This window comes from Lepisma saccharinum, chromosome 1 (assembly GCF_977018435.1).
Source record: "Lepisma saccharinum chromosome 1, izLepSacc3.1, whole genome shotgun sequence".
Taxonomy (NCBI): Eukaryota; Metazoa; Arthropoda; class Insecta; order Zygentoma; family Lepismatidae; genus Lepisma; species Lepisma saccharinum.
The window spans coordinates 196,372,423-196,391,061 of NC_139229.1; the positions used below are offsets into that span (position 1 = coordinate 196,372,423).

The window sequence follows — 18,639 nt, forward strand, 5'->3', positions numbered from 1 at the left end:
AGCTTATTCTTTCAGCCGATCGTCATTGAGTAAGGTTAAGTATGAAAAGCTGTAGTGTTTTAGCTCTGTCGTTTGTACTTTTGAACGTACAACAAATACTCCAAGATGTAAATGGAAAAGAAGTAAGTATTGTGTAGCCTAATGACATAAAATACGAACATGGGTTATTACCAAAGGCAAACTTATTCAATTTAGAAACGGAACTACAACTACAACATAATCCCAGAAATCATATTTTTCCGTCTCTCTTCCAAGTTTCTTAGTTTTCTGATTCTTATTTAGTTTTTGTGTGATTTAAATTTTCAGAGCTCTCTTAGTTTAGGAGAAACTATTTTTTTCAGAAATTTGAATACTATAGCAGTTATGGAAATGAGAGGAATATTTGAAAACAACTTTGCCGCCGTAGGCAAAAGATCCAGCGCGTCTTTAAATGTTCAGAATTCGATTGATTTTTTGATTTGATTTGATTTAGTTTATTTTACTTCGCGTTTTGTGCCTCTTGGCTAATTTGCGAAGATGGGGATGAGTGATGAAATGATGAAATTGATGAATGGACATTCACAAACAACCAAGCCCGACCGGGATTCGAACCCGGGACCCTTGGTCCAGAATTCGAATTTCAAAGATCGTAGTAAAGGAAAATTATTGTTAAATTACGTTTATATTTAGGCTGCTTGACTTACGGAGCATAACATCATTATGTCAATATACAGAGTTCATTATAGTGCACTTAATAGGAGTTATCTAGCCCAAGAGTTATAACTTTATTAGAACAGAATATGAATTTGGATTTAAGGCGAGGAGATAGAATTACGCACCAATTGTGCATTTATTTCAGTATCGCCCGAATGGGCACTGCTACTAAAACAAAACCTGGGAGTATCCAAGAGTATGGATTTCTCTCCATGTAGCAAGTGCAAATATTTTGTTATGTTGATTATTAAGCTGGACACGATGTTTAAAAAATATGATGAATAATTTTCGGAATCCCATGTATTCCTTATGGGGAATGACCTTCAACATCAAGTTACGGCTAATCAAATGAAAGTTTCGACTTTTCCGATGGTGAAATTCATTTTCAAACTGCCCTCTTCCCGTTGACATCTCTTTCTATTCCATCGGAAGTTTTATATTCACAAGAGAATGAATCAAATCATGCTCCCATATGATTAATGCTTTTTCCCTTGCCTCCTGGCAGTGTTGCCAAACCTAATGGGCATAAAAGAACTAAATTTCACCTTAAATGGAGTTAAAACTAACTCTCATGGAACTAGATTTACGATGGCTGGATAAAGTGCCTTCTAGGGTAATGTTAGTTGTCAAAGGGATGGGCACTGCTATAACTCTAAATTCATGACAATTTATTCTTAGTTTTCAACATCTAGATCCGGCGGTATCGCCCATCTCAATAATCCACCGATGGTGGTATGAAATCGAAAGTAAAGAATTCCCTGACGACAATATTATGTCAATTTAACGTCTAACATTGCGCTATATATATAGCTGGGGAGATAAGGGAGAGTGGGGCGACGCAGCCAATATAACAATATGACGTCACGTGCAAAATGTATAATTATGACGAAAGGTGGTCTATATGGGTCGGAACCAGAGATGGCATCATAGTGGAGCACGGTGTGGAGGGGGTCCCAGTTCACAGCCGAACGAGTGCACGAAAGATTGATTGATTGATTTAGTTTATTTTACTTCGCGTTTTGTGCCTCTTGGCTAATTTGTGAAGATGGGGATGAGTGATGAAATTGGTGAATGGACATTCGCAAACAACCAAGCCCGAGCGGGATTCGAACCCGGGACCCTTGGCGTCGCAGCGCGATGTGCTAACAACTCGGCCACAGGGTTCGGCTAGAGTGCACGAAAGAGCCAGATCTGGCTCCAAGAGAGCTAAGTTGGCACACTGACATGGACGGAAGGGCTTGGGAAGACTCCCGTGGAAATTGTATGCCATGCCCTTAAAATAGCTTTAAATAAAATACCCTTTTTTCACATTTCACGTTTATTAGCCACAAATGTCTCCAAATGCATAATAATATTTGTAAAATACTCTCAATTTCTTATTTTTAGATTTGTTTGCTTTAGTAATGAATACATTAATTTGCGAAGTTTCTCTATTATTACTTACAGTGAAATGATACTAATCGCTTTCCTAGAAGAGCAGCAACTCTCTTTCACCAATGCCAGCGCATGCGATTTAGCTTTATTGAATTGGTCTAGTTACTTGAAACTGAATAGAATCATGTACGCGAGGGCTATTTTTTAACAAGGTCCGATCGGTCGCGAAATAAAAACACAGTGAAATCAAAAATGTTTTTATTTGCAACATTTAGCTACACCTTCCAGCTACTTCTCTACATAGTATTTAGACATTTGTCGTAGCGTGGTACCAACTTTCCAATACCCTCGTCATAGAAGGCAGCCGCCTGTGCTTTCAACCAATTCTCTACGCTGGTCTGCAGCTGGTTGTCTGCGCATTTCATGTGCGTAAAGATGAAAATCTGAGGGAGCCAAGTCCGGGCTGTAAGGTGGGTGATCAAACACCTCCCATTGAAAACGCTGCAGGAGCGTCTGTGTTGCAGCTGCAGTGTGCTGCCGAGCAATGTCATGAAGAAGGACAATGCCTGATGACAACATTCCTCTTCGCTTGTTCTGAATTGCCCTTCATAGAAGTTGAAGCGTCACGCTGTATGAGGCTGCAGTGATGGTCGTGCCACGTTCCATAAATTCCACCATCAACACTCCTTTTCTGTCCCAGAACACAGAAGCCATTCACTCACGATGGTATAGAGAGCTGACCTTGAAATTTCTGGAAACGACTCACTCAACACAGAAATTGTGAGCCGACGATTTTCTCGAATCGCCTGATCCGCTCGCTGAACAAGATCATCGGTTGACACTCGGTTCCTTCCCTGACCGCCTGCATCATGAACGTCTGTACGTCCTGTTTCAAAGTTTCTGCACCATTGCTGTCACTCATGAAAGTTTCACCGTACACTGCACTCATTCGTCGATGAATTTCGGTTGCATTGCACCCCTTAGCATGGAGAAATCGAATGACTGCACGCAATTCACACTTGGCGTGCGACTCTAATGTTATAGGCATGTTTCCGTGCTCACTGCGCGCTCCGAACTGACACGTGCGATGTGATGCGATCAACGGGCATACTAGAGACACTGCGCAACACATTCGCGCACAGCTTCATCGGATTTTCAATGTGGTTTTTATTTCGCGACCGATCGGACCTTGATAAAAAAAAAATAGCCCTCGTATGTATGTAGAGGAATCCGGAGCAGAAGGGGTACTTAATTTATAACATTATTTAAAACAACACCATTAAATTTACAACTTTAGAAAGTTACAGATATCTTGTAAATATCTTTATTAACTATAATACAATGAACAACTTTAGTAATAAAGTACATAATTGTAATTATTCTTTAAAATATATCAAATAATTCAAATCACTTCGTTGTTTTGTGAGAATGGTATAAACGGGTGCTTTGTAAAATACAAGATTTATGCATTACAAAATTCACGAATTAGTACTGCTTCATCGTTCTCACTGTCTATACTAGCCACAATTTGAATACTATGAAAACCCTTCACAAAGAGTTCTGCATTTATCCATTCAGTGTCACCAACTTCAGCCAAAGAACCTGGTCGCAAACAGACTTGAAATTCCTGCTTTACACTCTTCGTTGTAAATATTAACATTGGAGGGATGTAAGAGCCTGCTACTGAAGAGCACAATTCCACAGTGTGAGTACTCCAATGCAATTTCTCCACGTTCTGCAGCTGCTAGTACTCCAATTTCATGCTTTGAAATTTCAGTTGATATGATATAAAAGCTTCATCGCAATTGAATATTTGTGAAGCTGTCAGTTTATATTTGTCAATAATTCCTTGAAACAAACCAACTGTGGTACTGACGCTTTGTTAAATCGCATTGCTCTTGAACCTGATGTTGTTGATAAATCAACAATCTGTTTTCTCATGATCAAACCGAGTATAGTTTTTCCATTGTTTTTAATGAATGAAGAAGCTCTAATCTATGAACTTCTGCAAGAAAAAGGCTTTAACTTGTCCAATGAACTGATTTTTTGTATTCCGCTCTCGTTTTCTGCACATATCTCTTGAGGTTTTCTGACAGCTGACAGCTGACTGCGACAGCCATAGCAACTTGAATATATGTGTTATCAAAAGTCAAACCTATTCATGTATGTATCTAATAGTAGAATTAAACATGTGGGTAGGTTAGGTAGGTTAGGTTTAGTGCTATTAGCGTAGCTTACACAGTAGACAACAAATACTTGACTTCATAACAGTCACTGTGCCAGTATATTTCCTATATGCTATAGCTGCCGATTGTCTTTTTGTAGTCCATTTTTCCAACACTAACTGCATTGACAGTTTCAGTCATTGCTTCCGTACACCAATCTTGATGGTTGTCTTTAATACATAATGACGAACCATCTGTGAAGAGAGGGAATGACGAAATCATGTCATTTTTTTGTAGAAACTTGTCTTAAGAGATAGGGTGGTATAGGGTACCCTATTCCGTTCTGCCCCACCTCACTCTGCTAGAGTGTTGTTGTTTGCTTTTAGTAAATAAAAACCAGTGATATATTTACTAACAACTATCTTAATATACAGCTAAGACTCTTGCTATTTGCTATGCAGATAAAGGAACACAATTTGGTTCATCTTCAAGAAGATAGCAATCAAAATATCTTCGGGGAGAGTAATTAAGACTATACTCTATCCCTGGAATCAGAACACCGCTGCGAAGGCTTGTAACTGCAGTCGCTTTCTTCCCCTCCAAGCAATCCCGTTCTCTCTCACGCGTTCGTTGGTGGAGCCGTCTCGCGTATCTACTTGCGCCGCTGAGACTTGCTTTCGTTCGCCTGCTCCAGAAATATCCGGGATAGAGTATAACAAATTTTCTCGTACCATGCAAGAGGGGGGAGGGGGGAGGAGAATTCCATGCAGGAGACGTCTCCGAGTGAACTGTATTGTCTTACCCATGTTCTTGTAAGAAATGCACAAAGAATATAATCAAATTTTACTTCCTTTCAGGATTTGAAATTCACATTGCATGAGTTTGAACCCTGCGAGGACCACGAAGACAGTAAATTTGTCATTAAAGATGTGGACTGGACGAAGGTGAATAAAACCACAACACAGATTAACTCCACGATTGTCTTGAAAGATGACTTGGATGATTCCTTCACGGTAAGTAAATATGATCTTTCGTTGCAATGTCATAACACGGAGTAGTCAAACCATAAATTTTCATGTACATATGCATATATATATATATATATATATATATATATATATATATATATAAAATAAACACACACACAGTGACGGCGATTGGGTTCCAAAACTGGGGAGGGGCAGCAAGGACAGTTTGCTTTACTTTCCTTTGCTAGATAAGATTTAACATATTGCGGAGGCAAAAGTTGGGGGAACTTTCCCCTAATCGTCGTCGCCTATGTCTCTGTGTGTGTGTGTATATATATATATATATATCTCCAGGTTTCATCACCAGCAATCATCAGAAACGCGTCTGGAGTTTTCTTTGTCGAATGTAGCCATAGGCGCCAATTTCTTCCGATATTTTTTTTGGGAGGGGGTCAAAGCTAAGCAAAGCATAAATACTGACTTTCTTTCGTTTGTGTGTGTGTATGTGTGGGGAGAGTCAATAGTAACGACACACTTGTAAAAAACCTTTCAAAAATTGTAATTACAAGCTCCGAAAACACAATAAGGGTACATCAAACTTTTATTAGCTGGACAAAAATTGACTATATTTTGATTATATAATTACACAAAACTAACGAGATTGATTGAAAATTTGATTATCTTGTTCGGTATATAATACCTATCCCCTCTATTCTTTTTTGCAGTTTAATATCTTCACCCATGCTCAAGCACACACACACACACGTATTTTTTCAAACGTTGGTTTCATATCGTATAAATATATGACACTACAACTTCCAGCCACAGCAACGGAGTATTAAGTAGCACACGCATGTTTACGGGTATAATTTAAAAAAAACAACCTAATTCTGATGAAATAAAACAGTGATATATCTAAACACAGAATATTCTCAACTTCTACTTGAATTTTCTATCACAACTTTCAATGAAATCTTTTACGATCTCTTTAGTGTCAATATTATCCAGTTTTCCTTATGTACTTGACACCGTGGCAGAGAATTGAGGCGCTTTTGGGTCATTGTACTCCGTAAATAGTTCTTCTCTTGAGGAGAAACAAAGTACTGAAACAGTTAACAGCCCTTGTGGGACGGGAAGTGCCAGCTTCACTCCCACATGGCAGTTACGGGGTAGCGTGTGGTCAGCACGATGAACTATCGGTCGTTGTTGCAGGTTTTCACGAACGGTTACATTACTACCGTAGGACTTAGACCGCCTTAGACCAGACGTTTATATAAATACCAGACAGATATATGTAAAGCAAAGTTGATAACCGAATGCATTGAGTAAACTACTCACGTTCTCGCTTCGATATGTTCTTCATTCCAGTCCGGGTATGAGTGGGCATGAGTTTTCCTTTCATCAATTTAACGTCATCATTGTTCATCCTCATTGCTGTGATTAATCGATATAGGTGGAAAAGCGATTTAAAATGAGAAAATAAAAGTAAGTAATTACACACTTGGGTTTTTATGAATTGCAACATCGTCAAGAAGCAACAAATGATGAAATACTAAATGAACTGAACATTGTCATTAAACTCAATATCTTTTTAATATAAATTTATAATATGGAAATTTGTTCCACAAAATTGATATAATATTTTAGCATGCATCAGGGCACATGTTATTTATTTGCCTAACAGTCTGAGCGAATGTTGAATATTCATACTGAGGTTTGAACTTCCAAAGTTGAATAGACAGCATACGCTGATTAATTTCGCCCAGTTAGGAACATATCAGGACTCGGCGGCAAGCTGCCCGGCATCAGCGCATGTCTTTCACGGTGAACGGGTCAGCGACAGTCGCTAGAATCGGCTATTAAAATTACAGTTTTCATATTGTGTACTAACCTTGACTACAGAAGGTGTTGAAAATGATGTCCCTCTGCTGCAACACATTCCTGGCATCTCCGAAGGAAATTGGCATTTACACGTGCAAGTTCGTCTACTGTAATTCTCCCGAATTTTCGTACAATACTCTCTTTTAACTCACGGATGGTATGCGGATTGTCTTTGTATACTTTATTTCCCCATTTTCTTTCCACTTTTATTCAGAACTGACCCTGTTACTCTAAACTTTTTTACGAGGTTTAATATAAGCGACTTTTGCGGACCCGTTCACCGGGAAAGACAAGCGCTGATGCCGGACCGCTTGCCGCCGAGTCTAGTAGCGAATGTCAGGGAATGCTCTGTGGTATGATGGATAGTGAAAATGTGATCAATATATAAAAAAAAATCCTCCCTAGCGTAGCGTATGTCATAGAAATCTAATGAAAGAGGTAATGTTAATGGAACTTTGTTTACCAAAATTGCAGACATAAATTCAGAGTTCCTGAAATTGGTTTATTTTACTTCGCATTTCTGATACTTTTGGTTAATCGTGAAGATGAGGATGAGTTAAAATTCACAAAGAACACACATGTCCAGGCCGGTATTCGAACCCGTGGCCCCATCTTTCGTACCATGCTGTGAACGGAGGTCGGCCAGAGTTTCTAAGAAATATGTGCGACTATTAAACTTTCGATGTTGTCAGCGTTACCACTTTTTTGAATATAATTGATGTTTAAATCTGGCGTGAGATGGCCAAGTTGATTAACTCCTAATTTAGTATCCTATGGTACCATGGAAAACGATGTATGCAATTATACACTAATCTGACTCATCTTCATTCACTCAGACACTTTCACTTCACTAAAGACTGAACAATTAGAGACACCGAGTCGAACACGATATTCTCGCCTTTCTTTCTTTATAATTCTGCAACTCCAACACGGCAGACGGTACATCAACAACCTGTGTTACCAACCACTAACATACGTATGATTATTTGCTAAATGAAATGTGGATCTAAAATTATTAAAATTCAATGTACGAAATTGAATTGTATCTTGAAGTGAAATTCATACTGACAGATTTTCCGTGAGATATTTTAAAATATATAAAGGTGATGCGAGTTTTCTTTGGCACTTAAACAATTCCTTTTTACAGAAAATGTCTAGAATATTATCAACGTCAGTTGCAACACATGTGTGTCTGAGTGCGTGAGAGCAAGGTATATGTCTTTTCTTGAGGAAGAAATCGATAACAAAAAAGTCTGGATGGCTCTTTAGACGCATCTATTTAAATAGTTATGTAAATTTGGTAAGTTATTTTACGTTCGTTCTTCCTAAGTAGGCAGGAAATTTTCTTCTCGTGAATTACTTCTTAAACGAGTACTACAAATCAGTCAGGATTAGCGACTACTCTCTGAAGTTTGCAACTACGTCAACGCAATGCGAAAGCTCTCGCGTTATGCCAGCTGAAATTTGGCTCGGCTGGTGTCCTGTGGCCAGCATAGCTACCCCCTACTACCCTGTTTCCCGCCGAGACTTTTTCAAGCCTCTGCGCATGCGTCATCGTATGGGCCAAGGCTTGCTTACGGGGGGGGGGGGGGCAAGGAAATAGCAGTTGCCCCCCCTAATACTCCCATTTAGAAATTTAGTGTAGGACTAGAGGAATCTTATCACCGTTACAAGCTTACCGTCGAAAGTTACAAGCAACTACAGAGGGAAAAGTGCATTATTTCCTATGAAACTGAAATATCAAGCTTTGTTTGTTAGTTGTGTTACATGTATGTGCTTGCAGAATAACTTACCCATGCATTGGAAATCAATAGCGGCGATTGGTTGAGAAAAGTGGGGAGGGGGAAAGGACAGTTTAGTTTTTCTTTGTAGACAAGTCTTTATATTAAGAGGCCATAGTGTGGGGACAAGAAGTAGCAAAAAGTGTGGAGGTAACTGTCAACCACGCCTCTCTAATCATCAATACAATGAAACAGTGAGATGAAATGGGGTTTGCTTACTCCGATTCAACTTTCATGAAGCTTTTTACCCCCCCCCCCCTAATCAGAGGGTCTGCGCACGCTTATAGGCCTCACTGTACTAGTTTCGAAGCAAGTGAGAGCAAGCTGGGTATGCGGCGTCATACAGCTGCAGGGAATGAGGCAGACGTAAGCTTGAACGCTTGCGAAATTCGAATCTCCTTGTTCGTAAATGTACTAGGTAAATCAAAAACTAAAGGCAATTTTGTGTTTTCGCAAGACTAAACGAAGACTGGGTGTGTCTGACGTCACCACGTGGAAAAGTGATATGTGTAGTTCTTCTTCTCGTGTGGAAATAAAGATGTTATGTGAAAATTGCCTTTACTTTTTGATTCACCCTGTACCTGGGGGAAACCCTGGGGGGTAAAGGCGGTCAGGGGCGTAATGCTGATCACATCACCCCCACTCACGACCGGATCAAGAAAGTGTGGGGCGTTACCCCCACACCCCCTATACGCCTTCATGGCGTGGTGCTATGTACAGGGGAGCACTTTACCTTTTACCTAATATTACGTAATTTAATATAATTGGCCGAAGCATGTACTTTTTCTGAGAGTAGAGCCATGGCACGGCGGCTCTCCCCTTAGAGCTCTCCCCACCGAAAAATTGTAACTTTGGAAGGAGAAAGGTAACGCAAAGCTTGTTGCAATCGCTCAAAGCTTCGGGAGTAGTTTAACCCACTTTTTAAATATTTGAAAATCATCCCGCGGAAATTCTCTCTTCCCAGCTCCACAGCTGCAGGTGATTGACGCCACGCGGACGGAAGCAAACGAAACCCTGTGAGCAACACTGATAAGCCTAACAGATTGAAACTTGCATGGGTGAATCAGCAAAGATGTCGCTACTTACCATATTTTTTTTGGAAGCGAGACAATGAATCATAACACAGCCTGTCTCAAAACTTTCGTAGTGTTCCTCGTAACACATAGACAGGTGCAAAATCGGCACATTTTAAAGAGAGATACTGGAGGAATCCGTATCCTGTTAAAAAAAATAACATTGAAGTACGAGTAATTTTGAATATTCTATTCGAATGCTGAAATTTTAATTTTGAAAGGATATAAAGAAAATATTTTTTAAGGAACGAAATCTGTGATGTGTGGTTTTAGCTGCTAAAATTTTAAATTATCTTGCTAATTTTTAACACCTTAAGCGGGCCATTTGAAAATGCAAATGTAATTCAAAAATTACAATTCCTCATTAGTCCCCAAAAGTGCATCTTCTATACTCAAAGGTTGATTTGAATCACCGTGGAAAATTTCAAAATTCAGGAAAGTAGGTCCCAGTTTCGAATTCCCGCCCAGACAAGGGTGTTTTTTTAGTGTCCCTTCATCAATTTTGTAATGCCATCATCATTCACTCCTCATCAATTCCATTATATTTTACATTTTGTAGTATTAAGATTTATCTGACATTCGGGAAATTTTTGTGCTGCGTTTAAGAAAGAAAAAAAATGAAAATTCCATGTGACGTTCCTTCTATGGTATCATATGGAATAACGGATAATGTCGCAATATGGGCAAAAATTTAAAATCTAGTAATACTCTGGAAACTAAATCAATGCATCATTATCAACTCAAGCCTTCTTCCATTTTATACTATTTTTCTGCATGTCGCCCATTTTATTATTCCATAACATCATGCATTTGGCAAAAAAGTGTCTGTTCATCTTGGAAGTAATGAAAAAAAAACTTTTCCCACGAAGCTTTGAATCATTTAGCCCCATAAAATTTCAAAATAAGATAATTTTCCGTAAGTGCTTCGAGAATTACAAGTTAACTTTGACACTGCTCTTACAATTACTTATTGACTCCATGTTGATATAAGTTCTTTTGTGACTGAATTCTAATAAAAATATTATATCTTACTTGACGATCACTATGCTATACTTTTCTAAATGATACAAATACAACACTTTTTCAGGTTGAAATTAAGTTGACTACGTGTCCTGAAGGTACCATGAACAACTGTGAAGAAAATCCTCCCATATATATAAAGGATGGATGTGGGGAACTGATAGGACAAGACAAAATATTTTCTGCAATTTTTGAAAACGCCGAAGGTCTTGAAGATAAGAAGTGTCCTATACCAAAGGTAAGTGCCTGAAAAAGAAGTACAATTTTACATATGGTTATTATAAATGATTGACCCGATTTCATAAATTCACTGTAGCTTTATTATTTGACATATTGTCAAAAAACTTCGCAGACGTCTAGAAAAACTCAAAAAGTTTTTTTGTGACATATTACACGTGCTCTATATGTTCCCCCCTAGCAATTCTGCAAATATCAATCAAGTTCTTTCCACACTCGGTGCAGCATGTCCCTATCAAGGCTTCTGCTTCAATCGTTTCCGTAAGATCTTCCAAATGGTAGGCTGTGGAATGTTCAGCTCTCTGCTTGCTTTGTTTGTCGACTTCTGTGGGCTTCGTGCAAAACTCGCTCGCACGCGTTCAACCGTTTCTTCAGTCACTGTAGGCCGACCAGTTGATTTCCCCTTACAGAAGCATCGCCGAATGGACTTGGCAGTTGGTGGATCTTTGTTGAACTTCGTTCGGAAGTGTCGTTGCACTGTTACGACAGACTGATGTGAATGAAACTCGAGCACAACATAAGCTTTCTCTCTCCCTGTCGCCATATTGAATAAATGCTCACTGCTGCACTCTCGTGGCAGAAATCAGAAGCGAACTTGCAACAAAAAAAAACTTTTTGAGTTTTTCTACAAGTCTGCAAGGTTTCTTGACAATATATCAAATAATAAAGCTACAGTGAATTTATGGAATTGGGTCAATCATTTATAATAACCCTAAAGGTTCCATATATTGCTAGGAGACGCATTTAAAATGTCCATTAAATTCAAATGAAATAAGACAAGCATAACATAAACAATACCAATTAATTAGTTACTATGTAGATCAGAATCCCGCACCGTGGTCGTGCTGTGAAAGCCGTCTTGCTTTGGGCTACCGCCACGGGACGCGCGCAGGTTAGAGCGTCCTGGGGAAGTGAGATTTCGGCCTGTGTATGGGACCGGTGGTCACCCACCATTGATTGTGAGGAAATTGGGGAGCTACGAATAAGTAACGTAACCCAGCCATGGAAGCCTACAACAACTTCTGGGGGTTCATCGTGTTGACCACACGTCACCCCGTAACTGGTTGAATGATCTCCCACCTCGGGTGAGCGAGTAAGATCAGTTGGGAGTGAGGCCTGTAGTCCGTAGGTAGACCAGGGCCCTCAATGGGCTGTTGGGCCACGGGTTAAAAATAGATCAGAAGTAAAAGGAATTGTTATGCTAATGTAGAAATCGTAAAACATCATTGAATATCATCTACCATAATTAAATGAAGAGAAACACTTACATACGAAAGAGCGCTTTATAATAAATTTGTTTTTAACTCATATCTACGTTCGTAGACATTTGAACTACACGAGTATTTCCGATACAGTAGAGAATCGATTATCCGAATATCGACCAACCGAAACATCGGTTAACCGAAAGCGTTCCAGTCGGCAAATTCAAATGTAGTTCCGCTAGCGGCCGCTAGTGCTGTGGTGCTGCAGCGCTTTCCACCTCCCTGCCAACCGGCGTACGTGACCAACTTCGCGTCGTCACTCGACAGATCCTGCTGTAGTTGTTATGCCGTTTGCAATGGCGACTAAAGAGGTAGAGCCTAGCGACGACGACCGTGCTACCATCCAGTGAAGAAGCTTTTCATTGCCTTGACACGGCTATGAAGTGGTTTGAAGAACAAGAAGAATGTGATGCTGTCCAATTGCTGTCTTTAAAACATGTGCGAGCTTTAGCGGCAAAAAAAACGAGACTCAGCTCTGAAGCAAAAGACAATTTTGGACTTCTTTTCCTAAACTGTAGGCCTACTTCACTGTACTACTTTATGTAAGGTATGTATTTGTAAGACGTGTGATAAAATATATACAAAATGTGTTTAATATCACTGTTTCTTTGTTTTATATTGCTCCTCTGACACTGGCACAACTTTTTTCGTAAATGATTGGTTATCCGAAAAATCAGTTATGCGAACACCCCCAGTTCCGAATTGTTTCGGATAATCGATGCTCTACTGTATTAAGAATTAACTTTCATAATTTGATTCGAGGATTTTTCCAATAATTTTACAGAGTTGGTTAAAATATATTAATTAATTATGTATTTACTTTCAGGGAACGTATACTTCTTCTGGCACTTACAATACTTTGGAAAGTCCAAGTTCAGCCTCGAAGCTCATATGTGATGAAGGACATTACCAAATAGATGTGAAATACTACCTTGATAAGGAGGTGATAGGTTGCCAGCACATTGAGGCTATACTAGAACCCGATTCAAGGAAATCAAAGAAACATTGATTCTGAGTAAATAGCATAGTGTTAATAGCTTTGACCATACATATTTATAAAAATTGTATTATTAATAAATTATCTGTTGATGAACGTACAGATTCTTTATATATGACAAAAAATATTATCTCTTCCCAGCGGCGGTCTGGCCAACGCGAGAAAGGAGGAACCTGCACAAGCATAATGGGCCTGGTCAAAACAAACTATTGTAAGTGACAGCAGACCTGTTGTGCCCCCACGCTTTTGATCGGCAATTGTTCTCCCATTGGAAACGTGCTGCTATTACATTAAATTGCAAGTTTAATATCATCTTAACCTCAGAAATGATGTCTGAACATGATAGTTGAATAATCAGTGCTGGAAAAGTAAGACTTTTGAAAATACGATCGTCAACAACAGAAAAGATATCAGAACTCAAAAAAGCCTTAAAATTTGCACAGCACTTTTTTACGTCACTTGCAAGTTTTACAATTTAAGTGATCTATTGTTGAGAATCCGGTAAAGAATAATGCACAATAATTACGCGCAACTAAAACTTTTATTTTTATAGTTGTTTTTAATAACTGACTTTATTTTCACGTGATATTATACTTTTCCACGTAGCTAGTAAATATGGCCCTTTGTTTTATATATACACATTTATCGTCAGGAATAGTTATTACAAAAAAAAAATCTTCTGTTTCATGTCTCGCAACCTCTAGGGCTATCTTATTTACAGGAATTATAATCTTAAAATTGTTGTTACCAAGAAAAAGAAGGACGCAAATACGAGGGGAGAATATCTGCTTAATACAATGAAAACATACGTTAATATTAAATTTTCGGATAGGGCATAATGTCAGTCATAGTGTATAATAATATACAAGGTGTCATTTTAAAGGCGCCCACGGACCACGGAAACGTAAACAGGACATCAAAACAAACAACTTTTCTCAGTAACATTTTTCTCGTTGGTGCATCATTTCAGCGCTACAGTCGTTAAAAAAGCCAGTTTTGCCGCCTGCATGCTGGCAACCACAACACAACATTTGATTGAATTTGTGACGTCATATCCCGTCGTGAAGCGATGTGTTCCAGGGTTGCCAGGAATACACATATTCTATGAAAAATGACATAGCTACAATCAGCCACATTATGTACCGTAAAACAAAACGAGAAAACATGTTCTGTAACCTAACAGGAAGTAAACAAACAATACGAAAAATGGTAGAAACAAAATAGAATTCAAGTGGAAGTGGTCATATCGAATTTTGTCTCAGCTTACATGTAAAATCTTTGCAATTCTAGTTACTAATTTGGCATCTACAATTTAGTCTATCGACTTCGTCCTTCTGATACTAGTTGCCTGTGACACACAGAACAGATGACAAAATAGATATGAAAGAACTCAAAATTCCAAAGGTAAGCAACACATAATATAATCTATATTCAGGGCATTATGAGGCAAGTGGCAAAAATGGTTGAAAATACAGGGATATAAGTCGTTAATATAGCAATACAGGCTCTCCGACGACTGTGTTTATCTACGCACCGGATACACATGTAATAGTTTGCAACTGTGAACAGGGCAGTATATTCGCTACTGATTCATCATTAGATTGTTACTGTGGTTGTACGTGTTTTAGCCGTAATGCAACCACGTGAACCTCGGATACTTCCGTTATCAGCACAAATGTACCACAAGGTATCTGGACACAAACCTGTAGGTATCAACCTTGCAACGAGAATTGCAAATATTTGACATGTAGGTGGGCGTAAACAGCCACATGTAAGCTGCAAGTCAAATAAAATTTATTGTTGTTGATATTTGACATGTAGGCTGAGACAATATCCAATATTGACACTTCACTTGGAATACGTTTTTTACCATTCTCATATCGTTGGTTCACTTCCCCCTTCTCCTGAGATGACTGCTGATATTCCGGCTGGTAGGCTATGATGTTCGGTCTACTGGACGCGTTTCTCTTTTCGTTTTACAGCTAATAATGGGGTTGGTAGTTTGTAATTTTTCACATTATTTGTGTGTTCCTTGCAACCCTGCCGTGAGCCGTTTCGAGGCAGGAAATGACGTCACAGATGCGATCAAATATTGTGTTGGGTTGCCAGCATCCAGGCGGCAAAACGGTCTTTTTTGAACGGCTGTAGCGTCGAATCGACGCACCAACGAGAAAAGTGTTACTGAGAAAAGTTGTTTGTTTTGATATCCTCTATACGAATCTGTGGTCTATGGGCGCCATTAAAATGATACCCTGTATATCATACGTTTACGCACTTAATACATTTTTCTTTATAAATTTGCAAGTTTCTTCGATTCTTACCCGCCGTTGAATTACACATGCTCGCAACCAGAAAAAAGCAAAGCATAGTGTAAAAATTTAAATTTTTGTATTATTGAACCATGGCAGCTATAGACGACCCAAATGACGTCAAGTTTAGTGTTCTTTGTGCATAAACGTACTATATTTATCTCATTTTTGCAACTATTCCATTGCGCTTTAATATATTAATTCTTAGGATCAGGAGAATGTAATTTTCGGAAACTTATGACTGGCTACATATGCTTTAATCTTTGTAAAACACATTTTTATTGTCGGTTTACACGAGAAATTCTTACCTTAATTGAAAATAACGTTTCAATAGCCATCCCTTCGTGCTCCAATGTAAAGCTTAGGGGGGCCTGCCTCCCCGATGGCGCAGTGGTAGCGTCGTCGCCTTGTAGTCAAGGGGTCCCGGGTTCGATACCCGGTGGAGGCAAATGGCACAGTGGTTCGGATCCCACTTTAAACCGTAGGTCCAGTCCCGCTTAGCCTTACTGTGCATAAAGTGGACTTAAAACACCAACTCAAAACCAAAAACCAAAGTAAAGCTTAGGGCAACCAAATGACGAACGAAATTATTTAGGGACACAACAGGGGTGGCGCCGCCTCCGGAAAAGTTTGGCAATGAACAGACTCTTTCCTTCCGAGGCCGAAATATTCCATTATCTAGCTTACCATTTTCTGAACTTATTTTTTGGAGAGATTTTGTCATGCGTGTGTTGGAGAGTGGTGTTTTCAATTGGGATCGTTCACACTCAGTGCGAGAATTTAATTCTGGGAGGGGCTCATCCCTTATAACAGCCGTCATCTAAAGGCGAAAAACTGGGAGGGGGTGTAGAAGTCCTGAAGGCGAATTTCTCAGTATGTTACAACTTATTACAAAAGATGTTGAATCCTGCTAAGAATGTAAATTAATTACTGCTATACACTATTAAAAATAGATATTTGAAGGATTTTGGGCACCCGAGCCCTCCCCATGGCTACGTGCCGTTTACAATAGATCTGCTACTGTAAACAGGGTGACAAGGCATTCGACTGGTGTTTACACGGCACCTGCAAAGCTGGTAGAAACATTTACAAGCTACTGCCATCCTTTACAACGAAAAAATAATAGAACAATTTTATCAGGTTAATTGTGGCCATTTGTGCATAATGGTTGCATGAAAGCATTCAGTCAATGCATTTTTATTAAATTTTTCACATTCAAATAATGCCAGTTTACACTAAATGAATATGTATATTTTGATATTAAAATGGAAACACTACAAGGATATTTTCCTTACTTGGGAACAATCATTAACTTCTTTGAGGAAAAAGTATTCATATTACGACATCTTTAATCACAATTTTTCTTCTAAGGAGGTACCAGTGAGGAAATAGGGAATCTTAATTTCTTTATAATATCATTTCTCAACACACTTTAAGTTGAATCAAAATTCCATTTATCTTCGGGGAAAGTGCAGGTACATGAAGACAATAAGCTATAAATTTGTTTCCTAGCTCATGAAACATTCCTACCAACAAAATAATAAAAATACAGTAATAATAATTCAATAATAAGCTTATAATCTCAATACTATATTCCTTCAACGTTTAAATTAATGATAATAACTGAAATGAAGCAATTAATGAAATGTTTATTCTCTCTACACACAAAAGCTAACTATCGACACATTTAGTTTCATCTACCTTTTAAGCTAATATATAATGCTACCTGTCGTTTACGTTCTACCAGAGTAGGCCAGATGACGTCACATCAACTTCAGCAGTGGTGAAACGTATAGATCTACTAATAGGCCGAAATATACAGGTTTTTTATAAGTCAGTTCTACTACTAGACTGTCTCCCAACAAAAAAGAATACATGATCTACCAGTATACCTGATACAATTCGTATCGTTCTACAGCGTAGTCCGAAAATAGTACTTCTTTGTACGGGGTAGGCCGCACCCAAGGAAGTTTTACCTCATACAATGCATATGGTTCTACCAATAGGCCTCACAAAGAGTACGTATCACTCTACAGGTAGCCCACACCTTAGAAGGCTTTATTTAGGTTCCCGTGTGCTTGCTAGACTAGCAGAGCACGGCCATGAGTCGCTGGTAGAACAACACAGACTGAATTCCGCTCGCTCGCTCTCCTATCTGGCTGATGGTGTGAGAAGTGTCGTTGCCATGACTTCCATCTGGGTTATATCATGTAGTGGCTTACTTCTGCAACTGTTGCTTGAAGTTCGACCATAGTTCCTGGTTTGTGGTCCTTAGAAGGGCAGACTTTGTGGTCCTTAGAAGTGCTAGGCCGCTGTTGCATTGGTGGGTGAGCTGCTGCCTGCCATGACTTTGCCCTACAAGCTGGATCTCTTTGGCTCTTCTAGTAACTGCCTTCTGGGAGTTAATCTGGAGTGAAACATCTGGCTGGTCATCTGAATCTTGCGTGTGTCGTACAGAAACCAGCATCTGCGATGAAGTCGAGTAAGGTGTCCATCATGACGTGCAGCTTGGCAGTTGGGATCGTGGACCTGCCGGAGTTTTGTTCTGACCCGTCTTATATGGCCAAGGACACGTCCATTTCCATGCAAAACTTCTTATTCATTGCTCCCTTCCCCGGACTTGGTGATGGCTGCTGTTTCTTGGGCGATGCTCTCGTTATATGTGGTGTTGTCTACGCAGGCTGATGCTGTTGTTGCTTCTCTTCTCTCTCAGCTTTTGCCTTTGGAGACGGGCCAGTGGTTTCCATCTGAAGGACAGTGTGGAAAGTTCGGTATCCCGATAGTTAGCCGGATAGTCTACTGCGAAGATGCAGCACCTGGCTGGAAGACGGCGATCTTGTTTGCTATAATAGGTTGTCATGTGTAGACCTGGGATTTTT

At 39.3% G+C, this 18,639-nt stretch overlaps 1 protein-coding gene across 1 annotated transcript; it reads left to right on the forward strand.

Annotated features, from left to right (window-relative positions):
* On the forward strand, nucleotides 1–13,551 carry LOC145991026 (uncharacterized). The gene is made up of 4 exons (XM_083126700.1): nucleotides 1–122; nucleotides 5,090–5,245; nucleotides 11,023–11,193; nucleotides 13,281–13,551. The coding sequence occupies exons 1-4, from the start codon at nucleotides 42–44 to the stop codon at nucleotides 13,461–13,463; spliced, it is 591 nt and encodes a 196-aa protein (XP_082982826.1). The 5' UTR covers nucleotides 1–41; the 3' UTR covers nucleotides 13,464–13,551.
* The last annotated feature ends 5,088 nt before the right edge of the window (nucleotides 13,552–18,639 follow it).

Bases quoted from the DNA above. Each gene is read 5' to 3' on its own strand.
- LOC145991026 (XM_083126700.1), top strand. From the start codon at position 42: ATGAAAAGCTGTAGTGTTTTAGCTCTGTCGTTTGTACTTTTGAACGTA. The intron at 123-5,089 runs GTAAGTATTGTG...ACTTCCTTTCAG, and splicing joins AAGATGTAAATGGAAAAGAA to GATTTGAAATTCACATTGCA. The intron at 11,194-13,280 runs GTAAGTGCCTGA...ATTTACTTTCAG, and splicing joins AGAAGTGTCCTATACCAAAG to GGAACGTATACTTCTTCTGG.